This window comes from Podarcis tiliguerta (genome assembly GCF_965153285.1).
Source record: "Podarcis tiliguerta genome assembly, chromosome: 2".
Classification (NCBI taxonomy): domain Eukaryota; kingdom Metazoa; phylum Chordata; class Lepidosauria; order Squamata; family Lacertidae; genus Podarcis; species Podarcis tiliguerta.
In genome coordinates, this window is record NC_139535.1 from 116,600,158 (window position 1) to 116,622,141 (window position 21,984).

Sequence of the window (21,984 nt, forward strand, 5' to 3'; positions counted from 1 at the left end):
CTGAAAAAGCCACCCTACTTAAGTGATTACCTTTTATTAGTCATGGTACAGCTACTTCCTGCAGGGTTTTACCAGGTGAATCTTGTGGTTCTGTCCAACTCTACAATTGTATAATTCTATGTGTAGAGCAGGGCCAGCCCACTCACGAGGTAAGGTGAGGCTACCGCCTCAGGCAGAAGATCTAGCCTCCAAGGAATGCATCGCCCACTGCTGCCGACTACAGCTGCAGCAGACTCCTTGGGGACCAGATCTGCCCCCCATGCCACCTCTACAGTGGCCTCTTGGCAAATAGAAGGTGCTGCTGGTCTCTCCCCCCCCCCCCCACCATTGTTCCCTTGTTTCCAGTGTAGCTCTTAATCCCCCCCCCCCCCCCGTTTCTGATGCAGATCTTCACTCACCCCTTCTTCTCTGGCAGGGGTGGATGGGGAGTACCATTTTGCAGTTTGCTTCAGGTGCCAAAATGTTTTGGGCCTTGTCCCCACCAAAGACCACAACTATAGCCAGCCTCTCCACGTCTTCTACACCAGAGGACAGGACTTGCAAGCAATTCTTCCTCTTCCTTATTCCATATTAAATATAAGCATGGTGTGATATGGAGGGGAACAACCTCTTTCTCCTCATTAAAACACTCCCTTCATCTTGGGCCCTCACCAGAATATTGAAGAAGATGTCCTTGAGATTTTTGGTGTCCTCTTCTGACAGCCAATGGGTATCATCATCGTCGCCCAGGCCACCCGTGGTCACAATCTTGATTTCAATTTTACCTGCCAGCCACAAAGTTAGCCACACATTAGTTGCCCTGCCCCCAGTCCTTGGTGGGTCATATTTGAGGGGAATGGCACATGAAGATACAGGAGCACGGCAAGGAGGTCTAGCAGGCTTGCCCTGCTAAGAAAGAGACAGAGGGCACCTCTTAACTGGAGAAGCAACAGCAGGAGATGCAGCCACATCAGGACTAGCCTGCCCTCAAACTACAACCAACACGTGCAGCACCTACACAAAGATCTACATGCAACAGCTGCCAGTCCACACCTCTTCCCTGCATCTCCCAGTAATATTTTAGTTAAAGCAGAAGTGCACAGCGACACAGCTCAGCTCAGCATTTCCCCTGCCTTCTGCAAATGCTGGCCAATGAAGCATTGTTTACCTTTAGATGAAGGTAAACAATGAGCACAACTGTGTCCCATCATGCAGTTGCTATGGCCAAGTGTTATTGGAGCAGTGTGGGGAAGAGGCACAGCGAAAGGTCACAGGCAGTTTGGTCCCCAAAATTCTGTTTGGGGGAAAACAGTACTGCTAGAGGAGCTGTTTTTATGGCCCTCTTCAGGTTTTAAAAAGCTATTAGCTTGGGGGTTTGGCAAGAGTGTGTGCACGCACAACCAGTTATAGTGGTTCCGGAAAGAACAGAGCCAAACATTGCAGGTTGGTACATATAAGTTGCATGTTGCTTTCTCCTTCCTTTTAACACAAGGGGAGTGGGTTTGGGTTCCAGAGAAACCTCTAATGTTGAAGACAAGAGCATGCTGCTCCCACATTATCACCCAGTACTAAACTGCCCATAGGTCTTTTAATTGTAGAAAGGGTCCAGGAATGGTGATGCAGGTAGAGCAGGGATGGATGCTCGTCTCCATGGTTACCATGTGTGGGTGAACCTGCATGTTGACATTTGACTAACAAAATGCTTAGCTTGCCATCATTTAAAATCTCAAGAATAGGAGCCACGAGGCCTTTAAGACAGTGGTACCTATGTCCCCACTGTGGAGGGATGTGTGGGTCCAGAATTGGCCTCCACAGTTACTTATGGACACACCGTTAAGGCCATATTCATGGAAGACAATCCTACTCAGCTACGAGTGATCGCCAAAGAACAAGAAGGTACCTAACCTTGTGCACAGGTAATTCATGCACTTCAGTCACAATTCACTGGGATTTCAAAAAGAACACAAGTCAGATGTTACATAACGTCACTTGATGGCCTACTATCTTGACTGCGAGTCCTGGAAGACCTGCTCCCTGACTTGTGGGCCTTTCCCCACCTGGTCTGGGAGGGCAGGGCCCTGACTGACTCCAGCCACAAATGCTGTGGCTGCTGAAGAGAATTTTGGGCTGGGGTAGGGGTTTGTGGCTACTATCACTGTTGCTGATGCTAAATTTTTGTATTTTTATCTTCAGATCTTATTACGATTATGTGGAAATTGTTCAGTTTGGTTGTGTCTGCTTGATGTCTTTTATTTATTCTTTATTACTACTTTTGTTATGTTTGTTTTTATGTGAATCTTTTCATGTTGCAAACTGTCTTGAGCATGGTTTTAACTACAGAAAGGTGGCATACACACAAAAGGATGATGACAATACTATGCAGTAGAACCTAATTCAGGGGTCAGCAACCTTTTTCAGCCCTGGGCCGGTCCACTGTCCCTCAGACCATGTGGGGGGCCGGACTATATTTTGGAGGAGAAAAAAAATGAACAACTTCCTATGCCCCACAAATAACCCAGAGATGCATTTTAAATAAAAGGACACATTCTACTTGTGTAAAAACACGCTGATTCCCAGACCGACCACAGGCCGGATTTAGAAGGTGATTGGGCCACATCCGGCCCACAGGCCTTAGGTTGTCTACCCCTGACCTAGTTCTTACAAATCCAACTTCCCATTTTCTTTTCTCCTTTAACACTCTGGTTTTGACAGATATTAGTGGTTACACTTGAATTCCTCCCCCCCCCGTATCAAAGCACATGATAAATGGGATTCACATCAAACTTCAACCTTCATCCACTACAAGCCAGCTCTTTGTTTCCCCCTACTTTACGGCTGAAGGGTCTCAAAATTAAAATGTATAATCTTACAGGCAACTCCTGGTTTAGGCATAGCTGAAGGCTGCATGATCAAAGATGTCAGGAAAAGGGCAAAAATGGTTAGGGGCAGAATGGGGTGGAGCGGGCTTACTGTACTTTAAAAATCTTCAAGTTCTAGAAGTTCAAATCCTGGCCTCAGAAACCTTCTTGGGAGAAGAATTAAGCAGATAATGTACAGTGGTACCTCGATTTTTGAACAGCTTAGTTCACGAACAACTTGGAACCTGAATGCTGCAAAACCGGAAGTAGGTGTTCCAGTTTTCAAACTTTTTTCGGAAGCTGAACGTGCTCCGTTTTGAGTCCTGAGCTTCCGTTTTTACTGTTGCGCTGCTAATTTGTGTCCCCCCCATTGTAATTGAATTATTCCGTTTCCGATAGCAGTGTTCTGAGGTGATATTTGGAGCTTAAATTTGGTGCTTTTGTTTTTGCTATTTATTTTGCATTTTTTTTGTTTTTGAGGCTTTTTCAGTTAGTTTGTTTTTGTGACTGTGTGGAACCCAATTCAGCTACTGATTGATTGATTGTGGAAATGGATAAAAGCCCCCCCCCCATATGAACAATGACTATCATCAGTGCAGGTAAGAAAAATGTAATTTTAAATTTTATCATCTACAATACTGTCTTATTTATCTTATAGTACAGTACATTGATTATTGCTTTCATTTTATGGATCAATGGTCTCGTTAGTAAAATTCATGTTAAACTGCTGTTTTAGGGGTTGTTTTTAAAAGTCTGGAACAGATTAATCCGTTTTGCATTACTTTCTATGGGAAAGCATGTCCTGGTTTTGGAACGGACTTCCAGAGTGGATTCAGTTTGAGAACCAAGGTACCACTGTGAGATTATCAGCTCAGGAGCAGAACTGCCAATGGCTCCCTGTGGTTTGCAATTAAGAGAGTCCTCCAGTGACTTTGCATCCCTGACTGCTCTCCCTTAAAGATCTCCCCCTAAACACAACCCCGCCCGGGCTAAAAAAGGCTCAAGGCCACCTCTGGCTGTCCAGGTTACATGGCTGCGTTACCTTCTGCCTTCAGGCCTTCCTTCTCCAACAGGTCCTTAACCACACTCTCTATGTGGCGCAGCTGTGGGTTGTCCCTGCTCATCTCTTGGACTCGCAGCAGCTTCTGCTGAGCGCTGCCTGGCTTTACTTTAGTGACCCTGACTTTCACGCGCCCGTCTGGGTCGCCATCTGAGACAGAAAAGGGGACAGAGGAGGGTCAGTAGGCCAATATTTGTGGAGGGAGGGGGAGAGAGAATGAGAGCGCAAGCTGGAAGGGCCTACAAGCAAGGCTGGGGATAGTCTGCATCCAAAAGGAAAATTTCTGCCAATTGTACTTACGGTGCTTTGAGCACAGTTTTTTTTCCTAAGGGTTTATTTTCAAAGCATTTGGAAATTTTGCAAAATGCAGAAGGTCCCTGGACTGCAGAGGAAAAGGAAGGCAGGAAGTCCCAGAAAGGTGTGGTGGTTATATTGGGCTGAAAACTGAGCATCCTAAGTCCCTGAACAGCAAGTTTCTAACCCTTAAGGCAGTCTTTCCCAACCCTGGTGCCCTCCGGACTCCCACCATCCCTAGTAGTGCTGGCTGGCTGGGAGCTAAATCGCTGCAGCGTACCCGGTTGGGGAAGGCTGTCTTGTGACTTGAAAGCATCTGGGTAATGCCTGGCTAGAAATATCACAAGGAAAATGGGGAGAGCTAGGCAAGGTGGCCAAGGCTTCAGTGCCCTGCCTTTCCCAAGGCTAGCAGGAACAATCAAGAGTATGAGAAGCAAGCAAAAAGGGCAAAATGGGCTTAGCTAAAAAACAAAACAAAAACTTGCACATGGGTTAGAATGAAATGCAAGGGACTTTAAAAAAGGAAAGAGTTGAAATGCAAGGGACTTTAAAAAAGGAAAGAGTTGGGAACTTCTATGTTTTTGGACACCCCACCCGCCCCAGTAGCAAATAACTATTTCCATCAGTTTGGAAACTGGCAAACATTACTGGGAAAACTCCTCCCACCATCAGTTCTCTGTCTACAATGCATCATCCTACTTGCCCCCTGCCTCCCAGTCACTTACTGACCAGTGCTAAGGAAATGCATCTGGGAGAGCAGGTGAAGTCTTGTGTCTTTTTAAAATGCGCAGATAGTCACAAATGGAGAAGGGCATTAGACAGGCCAGCCCTGGCAAGCTTATAGAATCGCTTTGGCCAACCTGCGGCACCTCCTGCTGCTTCAGAGCAAAACTCCCACCATCCCCAACCAGATGGGCACTGGAGTCCAAAACAGCTGGAGGGCACCAGGTGGGCAAAGCCTGTTCCAGGACTGGTGTCTGAGCAGTTGTGTTACAAAAACGAAACTCTCCAGAGACCTCACAGGCTGTCCCCTGCAGGAATTTTAAGAATGAGAGCAAGGATAAGTGATGAAAGAGCCCTTCTAAGAAGTCTCACCCATTGGGCATTCAAAGGCTTCTCCATAACTACAGTGTTTCTGCTATGGTTTCCTTCATCACATCACAACTTGCTCCCAAATTATTTGCTAAACCCTTGACATCTTGCCCTGCTCTCTGAGCAAGTCCGCATGTGGATCAACCCATTTATGACAAAATGTCACCCCCTGTTGACTGATCCAAAAACAGCCCTCAAATTTACTGGCACTGAAAAAAATGAAGCCAACCTTATCTGCATGGGAACATACCGGTTGCTGGTTTGGCTACGTCTTCTTCAGCAGTATCTTCCCCATCTGCTGCTACCTCTTCTTCCTCCCCTGGCTGTGGCACCTGCTCCTTATCTCCTTTATTCAAGTCTTTGCCAGGATCCAGCTTGTCAATAAGCTTGTTGAGGGTAGACGCCAAAGACTTGGAGGCTTGCTTTCGATCAAACTCACCTTTCAGGCCTTCTGTTTCCAACTCTTCCTCCACCTGCCAGTAAACGATCCAAGAAAGGATAAGCTAAGGTCTATTTATTTATTGAGAAAGAGAGAGACCCAGTTGAGTAGCAGCCTGGCTCATTTCCTGCAGTTAAGTGTACAGCAGTTGCTCCCAGACTTTCTTGGGCCACTGCTCCCTTGAATCCACTCATCCCCAGTGCCCCCTCCCTACTAAAAGCAATATTCAGAACAGTGGTTTGCATGACCTGCTATGGAAGGTAGTAACACAATAAAATTTGAAACAGCAACAATTAAATGCATACTTAATTAAACAAAACAAATGAACTTGATCTTGTGACACCAGGTTTTCAAAGTCTAACAGTCATTTACAACTTCAGTCCCCCCTTCGCCTGCTAGGTAACCCCCCTGCCCCTCCAGGGGGCCGGACCACCCGCTTTGAGAACCACAGGTGTAGAGTCTGGATCTTCAAGACTCCGTTTTCAATCATATTTCTAGTCCTTGTGGTTGTAAGGCTCCACCAGGACAACCATACTGACTACACGTCTCGCTGCTGCATCATTCAGACACCACTTCCCCTGTTACTCCCCTCCCTTCCCCACCACTGGTGCTGCCTGAAGAAAGTTCCTTCACTTTGCAGAAAGATTCCCTCTCCTTACTATTCATCATTCTTTGCCAATTTTGTGTCCCTCCCTCTCAGTTTTTTTCTAAACTAAAAAACACATACAAAGTTTATAGCCCTTTTCCCCACAAAGGCAGCAAAATATGTGCAAATACAAGGTGATTGGGGACAGAAAACATCCAGGGCCCATCAAGAGTTTTCTCGGGTGGGTAGTGCAGAAAGGAAATTATAGCTAGTCCCCTGCATCCTCACCTCATCAATGATGTGACCAAACTCCTTTTCCATCTCAGATTTTACCTCCTCCTTCAACTTGGCCATTTCAGACTTAGGCAGCAGGATGTCTTCCAGTTCCTTCTCAAACTTCCCCAGCAGGTCTTCCTCATCCTTCTCATCCTCCTGGGCCCCTTCTTCAGAGTGCTCTGCCCCTAACGATGGCTCACTTTTGGGTGGAGTTTCTTGAGATGCTTCCTCTGGTTCTCTCACCATTTCTTTGTCCTGGAGGGACAAAGGAGAGGCTCAAACTGATCCAGCCGAGATGCCACCACAACATGCACATCACAAAGGCTGGACAATCCGTGTCCAGTGGCCCCAGGAAGACCTCCCAATTGTTGTTCCCTAGCAAACACCTGGACCCTGGACAAGGAAGTTCCATGTACTAGGCAGATAACAATTCCACACTGTATACCTAAAAGCAGCTCAGCAATAGCACAGTAAATCTGGAGAGTAGCAAGCCTTCTACTACATCTTACCTTCCTGGCATTCTCCTTCAAGTCACGAATAAACTGCACCAGGTCCCCAGGATTCTTGATAACTTTGAAGTGGATTTTCCTCTTGAAATCTGCAAAGATCCGAGACAGCACATATTATTTATTTATTTATAAATAAAATAATTTATATACCACCCTCTCATAAAGTATCCAGTTAGCATACAGCAATGTCAAAACATTTTTTTTTAAAGAAACCTTTAAAAGCAACACAGTATGACAGCATCTTACATGGGGGTTTGGTTCCAAGGGTTCAGTGTATAGGCTAAAGCACGTATACTCAAACCCTGGAAATGCCCCCCGCCCCGGCAGCCTTAGCCTTCCAGTGCCAGAGCACTAAGCTGGGTTTTCCTGATGTAAAAAGTACTTTTAGCCCTCCGCCTTGCTTACCAAGCAAGGCATGCTCAGCATACTGGTTTTAGGATGCTTTTGTGAAATCTCACGGGTCCATCCAAGTTCCGGTGAGATCTCATGCAGCTACCCACAAGCTTCCAGAGCCTGTGTGCTGAGAGGACCTTGGAGGTTCTTTTCGCACCAGGAAAACTTTGCATGCATTTAATTTGCACAATTTCAGCTGGCCGGCCTTCAACTGTGCAGGGTAGAAAACGCACAAGTTGGATGTGCCTAAGATGCAAGAGGAATGTACAAAACAATTAAAATGAGTCACCACTCAACAAAATTTTAAAAAACTGCATAGTCCTCTTAACTTACAATAGAAATGCATGGAAGTGTCTGCTGGATCTCTGCTGGAAGAGTGTTCCACAGCATGGGACCAGTGACCTGGGGAAAACTATCAGCACTTCTCTGGATGATCTCAGTGATCAAGCTGGATACAAGGCTTCAGATGGTCCTTAGGGCATCCTGGACCCAACTTACTCAGGGTTTTGTTATCAACACAAGACCCTTGAACCTGGCCCAGTAGCATATGGGCAACCAGTGGAGATGTTTTAACAGAGGTGTCTCATGCTGTCAGCTGTTGCCCCCACGTGCAGTTTGGTCGCTGCATTCTGCATCAGCCAGAGCTTCCTGACCAGGTCCGAGGGCAGCCCCACATAAAGTGAATTGTAGTAATCCATTCTTGAGGGTAACAATGCATGGACTACAGTGGCCAATGGGTCCTAATCCAGTTATGGCCATGGCTGACAAAAGGCACTCCTAGCCACAAAGGTCACTTGGGTCTCGAATGATGGACATATCCAGGAGTACGCCTAAGCTACGTACCTGCTCCTTGAGAGGGAGTGCAACCCTTCCCAGAACGGGCAACTGGCCTATCTTCTGGATACAGGAACCGCCCACCCACAAAGCCTCCATCTTCGCTGAATTCAAACTCAAGTTTATTGGCCCTTGTCCAGTCCACCACTGCCTTGAGGCTCTGTTCCAGGGCTTTCACAACCTCTGATTCAGATGGAGAACAGAGCTGCATGTCATCAGCATACAGATGGCACCGTGCTCCAAAGCTTTGTCCTGCAGAAACCTGTAGCCTAAGGGGAGTCCAATTGCACTCCTCCCATGTTACTTTTTAGACTCAACTGTGCAGGTTGGCATGAAACCACTCTAGTGCAGTGCCTCTAATCTCTGTCCCAGGAAGCTGATCAATGTTTTCAAAAGTTGCTGAGAGACTAAGAACAACAGGGTCACACTCCCTGCCCCTCTCTCTGTAACAGTCATCCATTAAAGTAACCAAGGCTGAGTCAATCCCCAAACCAGACCAAAATCCAGGCGGAAGTGGATCTAGATAAGCAGTGCCATCCAGGAGCACTTGCAGTTGCCATCGCTCTCTTTCTGAACACTAAACAATGTTAAAAAGAGGAAAGGATGCCAAAGGGGGTGGGGGGGGAGGAATCAGCAGTTTCCAAAGATACAGGCCATTAAAAAAATGTCTGACTACCAGTCTTCTTGAAAGAATAGGAGGAGGGTTCAGAAAGTTCTGAATTCTTTGGTTCAGGTGAACGTTCCTCAAAGCATCTTTTCTGACAGTCCTAAGAGGATTGTTTTCTTGAGCCACAGCACTTATGGGCCACACACTTACCTGCCAGGTGACTGTCTGCTGTCTTCATGATTGGCTCTTCCTCCTGCAGAAAAAAGACAGAAGTTAAATGGCTTTGGGTGCTATGCATAGAAGCCACTTTTGTAGGGTTGCCAGGGAATTATTTCTGCATGATACAGACTGTTGAGTTCAGCTACTCGTTTCGCCAAAGGAATTCATTATTACCCGGACCCTGCATTTATCACTTGCGGTCCTTCTTTGTGTGCCTCGTGCATGAGAGGCCTGGAGGGTGGCAACATGAGAACAGGCCTTTTCTGCAGTGGCCCCATTTGTGGAATACTCTCCCCAGGAGGCTCACCTGGCACCTTCATGGCATATCTCCACACACCAAGAGAAATTGTTTCTCTTCGACCAGGGTTTGGCTGATTAACATTCTATGGCTTTTTAAATGTGTTCGTGGGAGGAAAGGTTATTGGTTTGTTTTTGATTTATTATGTATTTCCCCCCTCGTTTTGATGGCACGGTGCCATCAGTATTTTTATGCTGTGAACTGCTCTGGGATATTTGAATGAAGGGTGGTGCACAAATTTTATAAATATTTTTCACCCGCAGATCTCAGGGTAGTTCATAACATAAAAATATAACAACAAAATAAATAATATAAAAAATATATAACAACAACAAAATAAATATAATAATATAATAAACATATAACAACACCAACATCAATGGTGCATGAGCCAACAACGAACAGATGCATCTATCTAATACTGCAGTGGGGGGGGGGGAGACTGTATCTGCCCAGTGGGCCAGATCACTAGCTCCCCCATCTTACATAGGACAGTTTTGACAGGCCAATCACCTGGTGTTAAAAGGACACTAGCTGATCTTTTTGCCCGCAGGTGACAAGCAGCTAATTGGTTGGGTCTTGTGATGTCCCTTGCAAAGCTTTGTTGGAGATGTGTCACGTGAGGTGTAGGGCAGTGGACATGGCTTGGCTGAAGTGAGCTTGCGGGCCAGATGCGGAGATCTGGTGGCCTGGAGGTTCCCCACCCCTGATTTAGTAGATATGGAACATATGGCTGTGCTTGGATGCAACACTAAGACATTGGCAGTGGTGAGGCAACTTACAGGAACATAGGAATCTGCCTTTGACAGTGTCAGACCAGTGTCTGGCTGTTTGACTGGCTGACAGGGGCTTTCGAGGGTTTGAGAAAGCTGCCTCTCCCAACCTTATCTGGATATGTCGGGGACTGAACCTGCGTGCAAAGCAGATGCTCCACCCCTCCCATAATTATCCTGTGCACAAGGTAATTCCTGTGTGTGCTTTTAAACACACTTTGAAGATGTTTTTATCCAGAAAGGCCTCTTACAGTTAGTTGTGTTTATGCAGGCTTAAGACAATTAGCGGAGTTTCTTTTACATTACTTGAATTTTATTGTTTCCCTGTTATGAGTGATATGTTGCTGAAGTTAGGATATAAAATAAAATAATTCACTGATAAGTCAAATCTTATAATTTAGGGGATACTTATAAGTGCCTCAGCAACATGCCTAAATAAAAAACAAAGAACTCCCGCACTGGTGGTGTCAGAATCAAGAATCAAGAAAAAGGAAAATGTACCAGCTTTGAGCGTAAGAATACACACACACACACACACACACACACACACACTCACACACGCGTTAAAAGTATTTGGACAGATACTGGTTATGATCGGGTGTGATGACAGGAGGTTACCTTTGTTTGGTCTGGCATCTGGGCTGTCTTCTCATCTCCCCGCAGCGCTCTCTCCCAGAAATCAGAGTCATCACCTGGGTCACTTTCAGGAGGAGAAGCAGTTGGAACAGGCTCTGGGGTCACTGACCAAACAGGCAAAACAAAGTTTTTAAGTGGGAGCAAAGTCATTTGGGCTTACCAAGAGCATTTCTACAGTTACACTCAGGATAGAGAATACTCTGCACCACACAAATGCAGAATTCAGCACATTGAGAATCGCAGTTCCTTTTTACAGGTTTCTAGCTTCCAAACCTGCAAGAGCAGGTACTGCCCACTAAAGACGTGAAGGTCCTGTTTCACCCCGAACCTTACCCCTCACTAATGAAAAAATGGATTACAATATATTTTCTTTTACAATGATGAACAAAATGTTTAAGACAATCTGCTTATATATTTACTTTTCTAAAATGATTTCTAAGCTTGTGTAACTGGAAGACTTTTATGTAAAATTTTGTACAATATCAGATCATTACAATTCCTGAACACTGAAGCAAACCAAGTCCTGAGTTGTACACTGAGAGCACAACTCTCTAATGCAAGAAAAATATGCATTTCTGCCTCTTGTAGGGCACTGCGGTTGTCACAAGAGAACAAAGGCAGGTTCAATGCCTTCTTTGCCGATAGCTTGCCCATCTGACAGAATTGCACCAATAGACATCTGAAACTGCAGAGTGCCCCTAAGGATGAAGGCACATTGTGTAAGGGTCCTTGCACATTATCCCAACACAAAAATCAGAGGACCAATATGTTTTTTGGCACTGAAGGCCATACAGTGGACCCTCGGGTTACGTTACCTTCGGGTAACGTAACTTTTGGGTTGTGAACGTGGCAAAACCCGGAAGTGTATACTTCCAGGTTTCACCATACGCACATGCGCTCTGCGCACTTCGCACATGCGAAGCGCTCTATTGCGTCGCACACATGCACAAAATCAGCGCCTCTAGATCTGGACTTTTCGGGGTACATATGGACCTCTGGAATGAATTACGTTTGTATCCGGATGGTCCACTGTATTTACTGACTTTTTAAAATGGTGACTTGCCTCCATGTGATCGCCCCACCCCACGGCTACATTTCAGTAACATCCTTGCCAGGTAGTTCCCTACCATTGCCCTCTGAATCCTGAATGGCAGAGTTTGGGTCTTGCTCATTCCACAGTCGTGTGTCTAGAGTCTTCAGCTCTTCAGAGATCTCCTCCACTTTGCGCTTTGTGTCAGCTGCAAAAATTTACACAATATACATTAGACGGGCAAACACGCCCCCCAGTATGTCCAGGTAAGAAACAGGTCATCATCATAGCATCCAATGCAACAAGACAATATTCCCCCAAGCAAGCAGGATTCCTTGGCAGTCAGCGCTCAGATACTACCCAGTTTGCTCTCCCTGTGCTATGCGGCTCTTCTGGCATTCGGAGGGCAAAGTGGGCACCAGAAATAGGAATCCTGAAATCCTGTGCCAAGAAATCTGGCATTCTGCCACCAAGTGCCCACATTACACAGGTGAAAATACCTGCATACTTTGTTTTGTGTTGGGAGGTGTTGTGTTCAAAATACAAAATGAGATAAAGTCATCTAGCGCTTTTCAGGCTAAGTGGAATTTGAATCCAAGCCAGCACAGTCTTCACCACACCACACTGTCCCCCCATGCCTATTCTCTCAGCAACAGAGAAGGCAAATGAGGAAAGGGCATCCCTTAACACCAACACTTTATTCTGTTTCTGCTTTTAGGTCGTGATGCACACAACTCTACACCCCATTCAGTGGCGTAGCGTGGGGGGTGCAAGGGGGGCCGGCCGCAACATCTGGGGGGTAGGGTTAGGGGGCGCAAATCCACGAGTTAGGGGGTGCAAATTACTTGCCTTGCCCCGGGTGCTGACAACCCACGCTACGCCACTGACACCATTCAATCTCCCTGAAAGGAGGGGCTTACGCTTCAAATGCACTTAAGATACTTCTGTCACACTGCTGTATCCTGCCTTGCAAGGGCTAAGTTCTAAAAAAGCCACCAGATCAAAGCGAATAGCCCTGGCCAAGAGGGCACCAAAGGGGCCTCCACCTCCTCCCTGACCAGTTGTACTACTTACACACTTGGGCCTTGACATATTCCACATATTCTGCAGGGCTCAGGGCCGGGTGACAGCGGATGGTCTGAGGGGTTGCAGTGGATGGTGGTCGCAGAAATGGGTGGTGGCAGATGCGGGTGGTGTGGATGGTCAGCACGTAGGAGCAGGACTGGGGCTCGTCCACACGGGCAATGTAGTCACCTGAACCCTCCTCACACAGAAACTGTGATTTAGATATAGAAAAATATAGAAAGCTGTTTTATACTGACTCAGATCATAGGGTCCATCTAGCCTAGCACTTTGTGTTCTATTCCTCTAGCAACCAGCAGCTCTGCAAGACCTCAGGCACCAAACTTTCCTTGCCCTGCTCCTGGAGAGCCTTTAAAGAGGGATATGACCAAGATTTTGCCTGGGAGTCCTGCACCCACTGCACATGCTCCACCCACTGAGCTAGGGCCCTTACCCCCAAGATAGCTTTCCATGAGTTGCCGGGAGTGGGGACAGAAGAGAGGCTAATCTCGTTTTGAAAGGCGCATACATGGAATCCAGGTCTCTCTTCCAGGACAAAGGGGGAAGGTCACGTTGGTTAAAGAGAACATGGGGACTCCAAGTCCCTCCAGATGTGGTTGGACTCCCATCAGCTGCAGTTAGCATAGCCAATGGTCAGGAGTGATGGGAGGTGCATCTAGCAAGATCTGTAGCAGCACAGGTCCCATATGCCTGGGTTGAAGGGTCAGCCCAAGTTCAAACAGCAGCAGGGTAAATTTATGAGACAATGTCCCTCCGTTTCCTTCTGTTTCACAATGTGCACTTCCTAACACTTCCTTGGTGGCTACATAAAAGCCTAATCTTTATTTATTGATTATATATATATTTGATACCTCTTATGATTACAAATAAATCTCAAAGCAGTTTACCAAAATAGAAAGAAAACATGCAATAAAATTATTCCAATAAAAAAGTACATTGTGGATTATCACCTATGGTGTAGGGCAGAAGGATCCAGTGCTAATTGTCAGGGGAAGCCTGAGCAAGCAGGTGAGTTTTCTATACATGTCAGAAAAACCCTGGCCCTGAATTGGTCAGAGTTTTATATGTTAACAACAACACCTTAAAAGGTGGCTTGGTAGCCAATGATCAGGCATTTGCAAGAGGAAAAATGGGGAACAAACTAAGATGCACAAGCAGGAAGCTCTTTATAGCTCTCTCCTCTGCATGAAACACAGGAGGAGAACCCATATTCTGAGCATTCCTAGGTCCAGCTTCCAACTCTCGGCTCAGCATCTCTCAAGTCAAATATAGACCAGGGACCCTGTGGCCCTCCAACTCTCATCAGCCCCAGCCAGCACTGTCAATGGCCAGGAATTATGGCAGCTGTAGTCTAGCAGCATCTGGTGGGATACATGGGAAATGTCTGTTCCTGCCCATCACACAGCTCTGGCTACCTGAATGGAGACTTTCACTTGCGCATGAAGGGTTCTTAAGGACAAGAGAGCCATACTTCCTTTCCTCTCAGCTGCTGACTCAGGAAACCTCCGCACAGTGCAACCAAGTTCCTTTCCTTACCCTGACTTCAGCCTCCCGGGGCTTCCCGTTCAAGTTGCACTTGGATCCGTTGACATAGGTCTGACTGTGGTAACGCTTCAGCTTGTGCTGCTTGGAAGCCTGTGATGCGGGGAGAGAGAACCAGAAAACACTCAGGGCCTTTGGGGAGGGGGGTGTTTCATTGCTGCAAGCCCCTATTGAGCAGAAGCTGAAGGTAATCTGCTTTGAGCTGGGCCTAGATTCAGGGACAGCTGCAGACTGTCCTTAGCATACCCTCCCCCAAGCTGGTGCTCTCCAAATATTATTGTACTGCAACTCTCATCATCCCTTATCATGGGACAGGATGGCTCCTGAACCAGGGGCTTAATTTGCTTTCCAAGAATTGCCTTACTCTGCATTTTTAAACTCCTTGTGCATAGCAAGGAGGGACCTCCAGACCTCTTCTCTACTTTCCCCGCATCCGTTCCTTTTCTTCTCCCCGCCTCCCAGCCTCCCTCACTGGCAGCATGGTTGCCACAATCATCCCTGAATAATTTCAAGGTGGTAGTGGCAGCAGTGGCATCTGTCCCTATTTTCCATTGGAGAAGCCTTCCCCAAACTGGAGCCCTTCCAGAGATTCCTGGACTCCAGCACACTATCGGCCCCAGCCAGCACAAAGCAACTTACAAGCAAAATAAACCCACTCCACATACATGCATTAAAACCAAGGAAAAAAAGATGCATTAAAAACTTCCTCACCTCTTCAAAAAGGCAAAAAAAGAAAAAGAAAAGAAAAAAAGTTAACAACCAAAGTGCCTGAAGTGACCCAATGTGACTTACAAATTGGGAGTTTTCATTGCCATTCCCCTCTACTGATGTCAAGAGTGTTTTATCTCAAGGTACACTAAATCTAAGAGCTTCAGGCTGGGGGAAGGAGGAGGAAAGGTCTATTAAGGAAAGCAAGTGAAACATCAGATTTGATTTACGTTCAGCAGTTAGGAGGTTGGAAAGCTACCTAATCCTTAGAGATGCTCACTCAAGTTTTTCCCCACTGCATGAAGTGATCAAGGGCCTAGGAAACACCCACCTTGGCAGTTTCGTTGTCCCAGTCGAATGCGGACTGGTAGTACCCCAGGTACAGAATGTCACCTTTGATTTCAGACTCTGGGGGTGGGGGAAGACACAGGGAAAGATGAAAAGTGTCACTTTGTTAACTGGAAGCTTGGACCTCAGAAGAGAGTAATGATGATGATGATGATGATGATGATGATGATGATAACAACATCATAGCATGAACCAGAGGCTGAGAAAAGACCTGCTTCAGTTGTGCCGCCACAGTGTAAATTCAAGCTACGAATCTGGCTACACTGACGACCACACACAAAAGACACCCTTTCACTAAAAACAAAATGTTAAATATTCTGGTCTGAGCTAATCACGCCACTAGTTTCCTAACACATATGTTTCTTTGCATAAAATCTGTGATTATAGATTAGGGGCTATCCCAGCTAAGAAACGGAAGGGATTAGTACGAAGTAAAGTTTCAAATCTGCATATTGATGCAAAAAGGGAGAGTGCACCAGACTGAAGAACCCCCACTTCCTTTTGAGAACACAGCCATGCACCCTATCAGTTCAAAGTAGCTGGACAGCCATTCCTGGTTTGCTGACATGAACTGCTTCAGTCATCAGTCTCTGACAGTGTTGGAAGACCCCCACCCTGGCCAAACTCTACAATATGGGGAGATTATGGACCTCTCGTTATAAGACTACTATAAGAATTAACCATGTATACAGACCTAAGGTTAAGGGTTATTAAAAGGGTGGCACTACACTCACGACACAATTCTGGGGACTGTGGTTGGTCCTTTTCCACTGCAGATCAGCAAAGTGGGAGGCACTTTGCAGCAGGCAAGTGGCAAGCTGAATCCAGAGATGGAGCACCAGAGGCTCTCAGATACTGCTGGAGTCCAACTCCCACCAGCCCTCGTCAGCAATCATGGGAGTTGTGGTCCAGAGGCACCTGAAGAGCCAAAGGGTCTCCATCCCTGGTTTAACTGTTCACTGATTATTTATTTCTACTCCAGGCTGACTAATATTAAAAGGGGGAAAAATGAGCATTGTATTCAGAGAAAGTTGAGTGGAACTCTTTTGAATAATAAGACTTCCTTGGCTTTCTTTTCTACCACAACTCCATTTCACCTCCCAGAAGCCATTTCTGAGACTGGGCCCTCAGCAACCCTCCTGCTCCACCAAAGCAAATTGTGCTAATGCATATTGTGGTTGAGAAGCAGGCAAGCATGACTCCCAGACCTGTCTTTGCCACCACCAGCCCACTTCTGTTCTGACTGAATCATATACTCTTCACTGTTGTGGCATCCGGGGTGGGGAGGTTTAGACCTTCCGTTACAGTGGAGATGAAAAGAACCCAGCCCGGTTGGGTAAAGCGAGCGAACATGGTCTGGGGGGTGTGGGGCTTGCAGAAGGCTGGATCGGAGGGTGAGAGGCTCCCCATACCTACTCTGAACCTAAACCAAGCAGATGGGAGAAACCGACAAAAGAGAGTACCTTCCATGTGGTATTGCTGGATGTGCTTCCCGTAGCAGAACTCGTACGTCCACCAGTCCTTGGTCTGAGAGAAAAGGGAGAAGTTAAAGCCTAGGTGATTTGGCTGAAGCAAAAAATCTTGTTGTAAGAGCCCCATTGCATTATAATTCTCTTGAAGTATTACAGCCAAATTAGGCAATGCCTAATCACGCAAATGAGTGGAGTGGACATGGAAGTGTTGGGTTTCACTGAAGTTTTGGTTATAAAAGTGGGCAACGCTCAAGGACTCAGGAGTGGAGAGAGGGGAAGAGGGAGAAAGAGAAAGAGAAGAAGAATCTCAATGGCGTTTTAATAAGGCTGCAAGATTCAAGTTAGCATTTTAGCTGAGTACCGGCTTCGGTTCCTTAAAGGAGGCAGTCCCCATGACAGCAAGAGATTGTTGGCGAAGGAAACACAAGGATGATTGAGGGTAATCATCCTTGCAAATTTCCCCAGGGACAGGGGGAACGGGCTTCACCTGCAGTTTGTTAACAGAGAGCCCAGGGGTGGCTTCCCTGCTTCTCTTCTTGCATCTGGTCTCCCAACATTTAATCCCAACCCTTAGCCCAAAGTTACCTTGGTAAGGCAAGGAGCCACTTCCATGGGCTTCAGCAGCTCTGAGATTCCAAGTCCACTGTAACTCCGTGGGTGTTCCTCTTTTTCCTGGTGGATCTTCACTGCGGCAGCAGGTAGCCGGCACTCGTACATCTGCTTGTATTTGGATGAGATACTCACCACATCAGATGACTTGCTCTGGGAAGATATAAGCAAAGGAGCTGGGTGAGAAGAGATAAATTAGTGGCAGGCAGCAGCCTGATTTCCCCAAAAGGATAAGGGAAGCAGGAGCCCAGGAGACACAAACAGCAAGAACAGGACTGAGGTTTGCCTTTTGGAGAACCAGTCTCCAGACACTTTAAAGTGGTTCTTTGGATCCACCATGTGAGCCTGCTTAGTCAACAAGGCTTCCAGCCACTGGAAACACCACACGGGACAATGGCTAAAGCATGAAAAAGCAATTTATTTTTAGGGGAAAAGGCAAAAGTCAGACTTTGCTGTGAGGCAACATCTTCCCTCTTAGGGGAGAGTCAGAGCCAGTAGGAAGCACACATTTTGGCTGGCTACTAAACCCAACCTTGCAGAGTATCACCACAGGGGGAAAGTTCCATTTGGTCTTCCTTTATTCCTGGTACCAAGATATCTTGGTTGGGTATATTTACAAATGTAGTTTCAAGTAAACCTGCGTAGAATTGAGCTTTTAACCCGTTTCACCACCAGTCCAGTCACTCTAGGCAGAGCGCTGTATATACTCCACATTTATATATACATAATACACGCACACACCCCCCCAAGGTAACCCAAATTCTGCCCACTATATTATATGCAAGTCAAGCAATTTGCATCCATGTACATGTAAGTTAAGGGACGCGGGTGGCACTGTGGGTTAAACCACAGAGCCTAGGACTTGCCGCTCAGAAGGTTGGCGGTTCAAATCCTCGTGATGGGGTGAGATCCTGTTGCTCAGTCCCTGCTCCTGCCAACCTAGCAGGTCGAAAGCACGTCCAAGTGCAAGTAGATAAATAGGTACCGCTCCGGCGGGAAGGTAAACAGCGTTTCTGTGCGCTGCTCTGGTTCGCCAGAAGCGGCTTAGTCATGCTGGCCACATGACCCGGAAGCTGTATGCCGGCTCCCTTGGCCAGTAAAGTGAGATGAGTGCCGCAACCCCAGTCGGCCATGACCAGACCTAATGGTCAGGGGTCCCTTTACCTTTACCTTACATGTAAGTTACAGGGAGGATCAAGGGAGTATATAGGGCAATGAACCCGCTATCAACTGCTTGGCCCCTTCCCAGCTTCAGCAATTATGGTAGGCATTGCCTACCTTTCCCTGCTGATCTTTATATTACTACTGCAGCCTCTACTACAATTATATCCCACCTTTCCTCCTTCCTTTTAATCCTTCAAACAACCCTGTGAGGTAGGTTAAAGCTAAGAGGCACTGACTTGCCCAAAGTGACCCAGTGAGCTTCACGGCTGAGTGCGGATTTGAACCCTGGCCTCCTGGGACCTAGTCCAACACTCAATAATTAATACAACACAGCCACTCTAGCCAGGGGGGTGAGGAAAACTCTTGCCCACAGGCTTCATTGGGCCCAGCAGATGCTCTAACACCACCCACAATTGCCTTCTAATCATGCCCACCCAGATGTGGCAACAGCACAGTTGTTCACACAAGGACCAGGAGTTTCTGTGTATGGAAGACATTCCAGACACCTTGTATTGAAGACCTTGTGTGCACGGAAGACCTTTATGTTCCTCTCAAATGTTAATATGATCTGAGTAATACACATTTACATAGCAATAACAGCATGTATAGTGGTACCTCGGGTTAAGAACTTAATTCGTTCCGGAGGTCCGTTCTTAACCTGAAACTGTTCTTAACCTGAAGCACCACTTTGGCTAATGGGTCCTCCCGCTGCCGCCGCGCCACCAGAGCACAATTTCTGTTTTCATCCTGAAGCAAAGTTCTTAACCCGAGGTACTATTTCTGGGTTAGCGAAGTCTGTAACCTGAAGCGTCTGTAACCTGAGGTACCACTGTATTCTTATTAGCAAAGCAGTTATTTACCAGTGTGTCCCTCAACAGTCAAACATACAATCAGCAATGATTACACTACAAACACGCAAAGGGCGGCACCAAGGCAAGGTCACCGTGAGCTCAGCGCCAACTGGCCAGCCAACTGCAACCAAGCCCTCCAGAACATTCGCAGATGTACGAAGTACAAGCCAGATTTAGACTGTTGACAGAAAGGGGCTCCTCTTTTTTTGCCCGACAAACAACTTGGCAGAAAGTCAAAACCCTCTCATTCATACAAATCACTCCCTTTTGAAAACTGACGGAGAGACAGGCTCTGTTTTTGCAGTCACACAGGGGCAGAAAAGCATCAGCCACAAAGAACAGCAGTGCAGTATAGCAGGGGTAACTTGTTCCTAACTGGAAGAGCACTGTTACTACATTTGTGTTTCTGGGCATTTCTGACGGATCCAGACCAAAATGTATTTTCCAAAAGCTGAGCTCAGTTTTGGGATGAATTAAATGATGCTCACAGTGGTGAGTACCACACTCGTTTTTCCTTTGCAGAGCCACAGTTTTCAGAGTGGTTTAACAATCAATCGCTCTTCACAGGGAACTCTGGGAATTGTAGGTCTTATGAAGGGAATGGGGGTCTCCTAACAACTCTCAACACCCTTAACAAACTACAGCAACTGCAATTCTTTGGGGGAAGCTGCGAATGTTTAAAGTGGCAACATAGCACTTTAAATGTATGGTGAATGTGGCCTAAATCAAGGATCATGATTTGTTGCACCAGATACTAAAGGAACAAAGTGGGAGCTAACTCCATGTTCACAGTAACTATTGATTACTGTGATGTATCAACATGGTCCATTCAATATTGCTCTTTTACTCCCCAATATAAACCAGCACCTCAAACCGCCCACATATTTGTTGTGATTTAGAGCTCTCTTAGGCGGCAGGTGACGCTGTGGTCTAAACCACTGAGCCTAGGGCTTGCCAATCAGAAGGTCGGTGGTTCGAATCCCCACAACAGGGTGAGCTTCTGTTGATTGGTCCCAGCTCCTGCCCACCTAGCAGTTCAAAAGCACATCAAAGTGAAAGTAGATAAATAGGTACCGCTCCAGTGGGAAGGTAAACGACGTTTCCGTGTGCTGCTCAGAAGCTGGCCACATGACCCGGAAGCTGTCCACGGATAACTGCCGGCTCCCTTGGCCTATAGAGCGAGATGAGCGCGCAGAGTCGTCCACGACTGGACCTAACGCTCAGGGGTACCTTTACCTTTAGGCTGCAGTCCTATCCTACATATCCGGGGGCAAGTCCGACTGAACTCAGTTGGGCATATTTCTGAGCAGAAATGTATAGGATTGCGTTGTTGGACAATTCTTGCACTGTGGCAGCAATCTACATCTACAAAAAAGCTGGAAAAGTAGCCTCTCAATGTGCCACTGAAATCAAGCTCACTCTATGATAGATTTCAAAATGACATATTTCAAAATGACAGAGTGCTAGAGTCCTGACTAGTCAAGTTGCATGGGATGGATCAATTCCAATCTGTTACCTCTGAGGATGTGGACAGGCTGCTGTGGACAGGATGTGGACCTGTCTCCTTGATTCTTGCCCATCCTGGCTTATAAAAGCTAGCCGGGAATGGCTGGGCGATGGGCTTCGCGGGGTGGTGAATGCTTCCCTCTGTGAGGGAGCCTTCCCAGACCCGCTGAAAGAGGTGGTTATCAAACCGCTTCTTAGAAAACCATCTTCAGATGTGGCCAATATGTCCAACTATCGCCCAGACTCAAATATTCCATTATTGGGCAAGGTGACTGAGCAAGTGGTTGCTGAACAACTCCAGACATGCCTGGAAGAAGTGGACCATTTGGATCCCTTCCAGTCGAGATTCAGGCCTCATCATGGGACTGAAACTGCCTTGGCTGCACTGGTCGATGATCTCCAGCGGGCTAGGGACAAAGGTGAGAGCTGTTTCCTAGTCTGCTGAATCTCTCAGCAACTTTTGACACCACTGACCATAACATCCTTCTGGACCGTCTAGAGGGGCTGGGAGCTGAGGGCACTGTTATACAGTGGTTCCACTCTTTCCTCCTGGGCCATGTTCAGAAAGTGGTGTGGGGGATGAGTGTTCACACCCCTGGACTCTCACTTGTGGGGCACCTCAGGGTTCTGTTCTCTCCCCCATGCTTTTCAACATCTACATGCAGCTGCTGGGAGAGATCATCAGGGGCTTTGCGCTGGGTGTTCATCAGTATGCGGATGATACCCAGCTCTACCTCCCTTTCAAATCGGAACCAGTGAAGGCGGTGAAGGTCCTGTGTGAGTGTCTGGAGGTGTTTGGAGGTGGATGGCGGCTAACA

The 21,984-nt window shown here is 46.8% G+C and overlaps 1 protein-coding gene across 4 annotated transcripts in view; it reads right to left on the reverse strand.

The window, feature by feature from the left end:
• OS9 (OS9 endoplasmic reticulum lectin) overlaps positions 1-21,984 on the reverse strand; it is a 32,577-nt gene that overhangs the window by 3,440 nt on the left and 7,153 nt on the right. Inside the window, exons 2-14 of one of the 4 annotated variants that reach the window (XM_083424495.1) lie at positions 17,622-17,798; positions 17,028-17,091; positions 15,548-15,624; positions 14,503-14,601; positions 12,958-13,159; positions 11,981-12,091; positions 10,836-10,957; positions 9,138-9,180; positions 7,094-7,182; positions 6,597-6,839; positions 5,534-5,756; positions 3,880-4,047; positions 652-764 (exon numbers count right to left, since the gene is read on the reverse strand). In XM_083424495.1, the coding sequence (XP_083280621.1) occupies positions 652-764; positions 3,880-4,047; positions 5,534-5,756; positions 6,597-6,839; positions 7,094-7,182; positions 9,138-9,180; positions 10,836-10,957; positions 11,981-12,091; positions 12,958-13,159; positions 14,503-14,601; positions 15,548-15,624; positions 17,028-17,091; positions 17,622-17,798 (1,731 nt within the window). Of the gene's footprint in view, positions 1-651; positions 765-3,879; positions 4,048-5,533; positions 5,757-6,596; positions 6,840-7,093; positions 7,183-9,137; positions 9,181-10,835; positions 10,958-11,965; positions 12,092-12,957; positions 13,160-14,502; positions 14,602-15,547; positions 15,625-17,027; positions 17,092-17,621; positions 17,799-21,984 lie in introns of all 4 variants that reach the window. The other 3 variants (XM_083424494.1, XM_083424497.1, XM_083424496.1) reach the window with 3 other exon arrangements.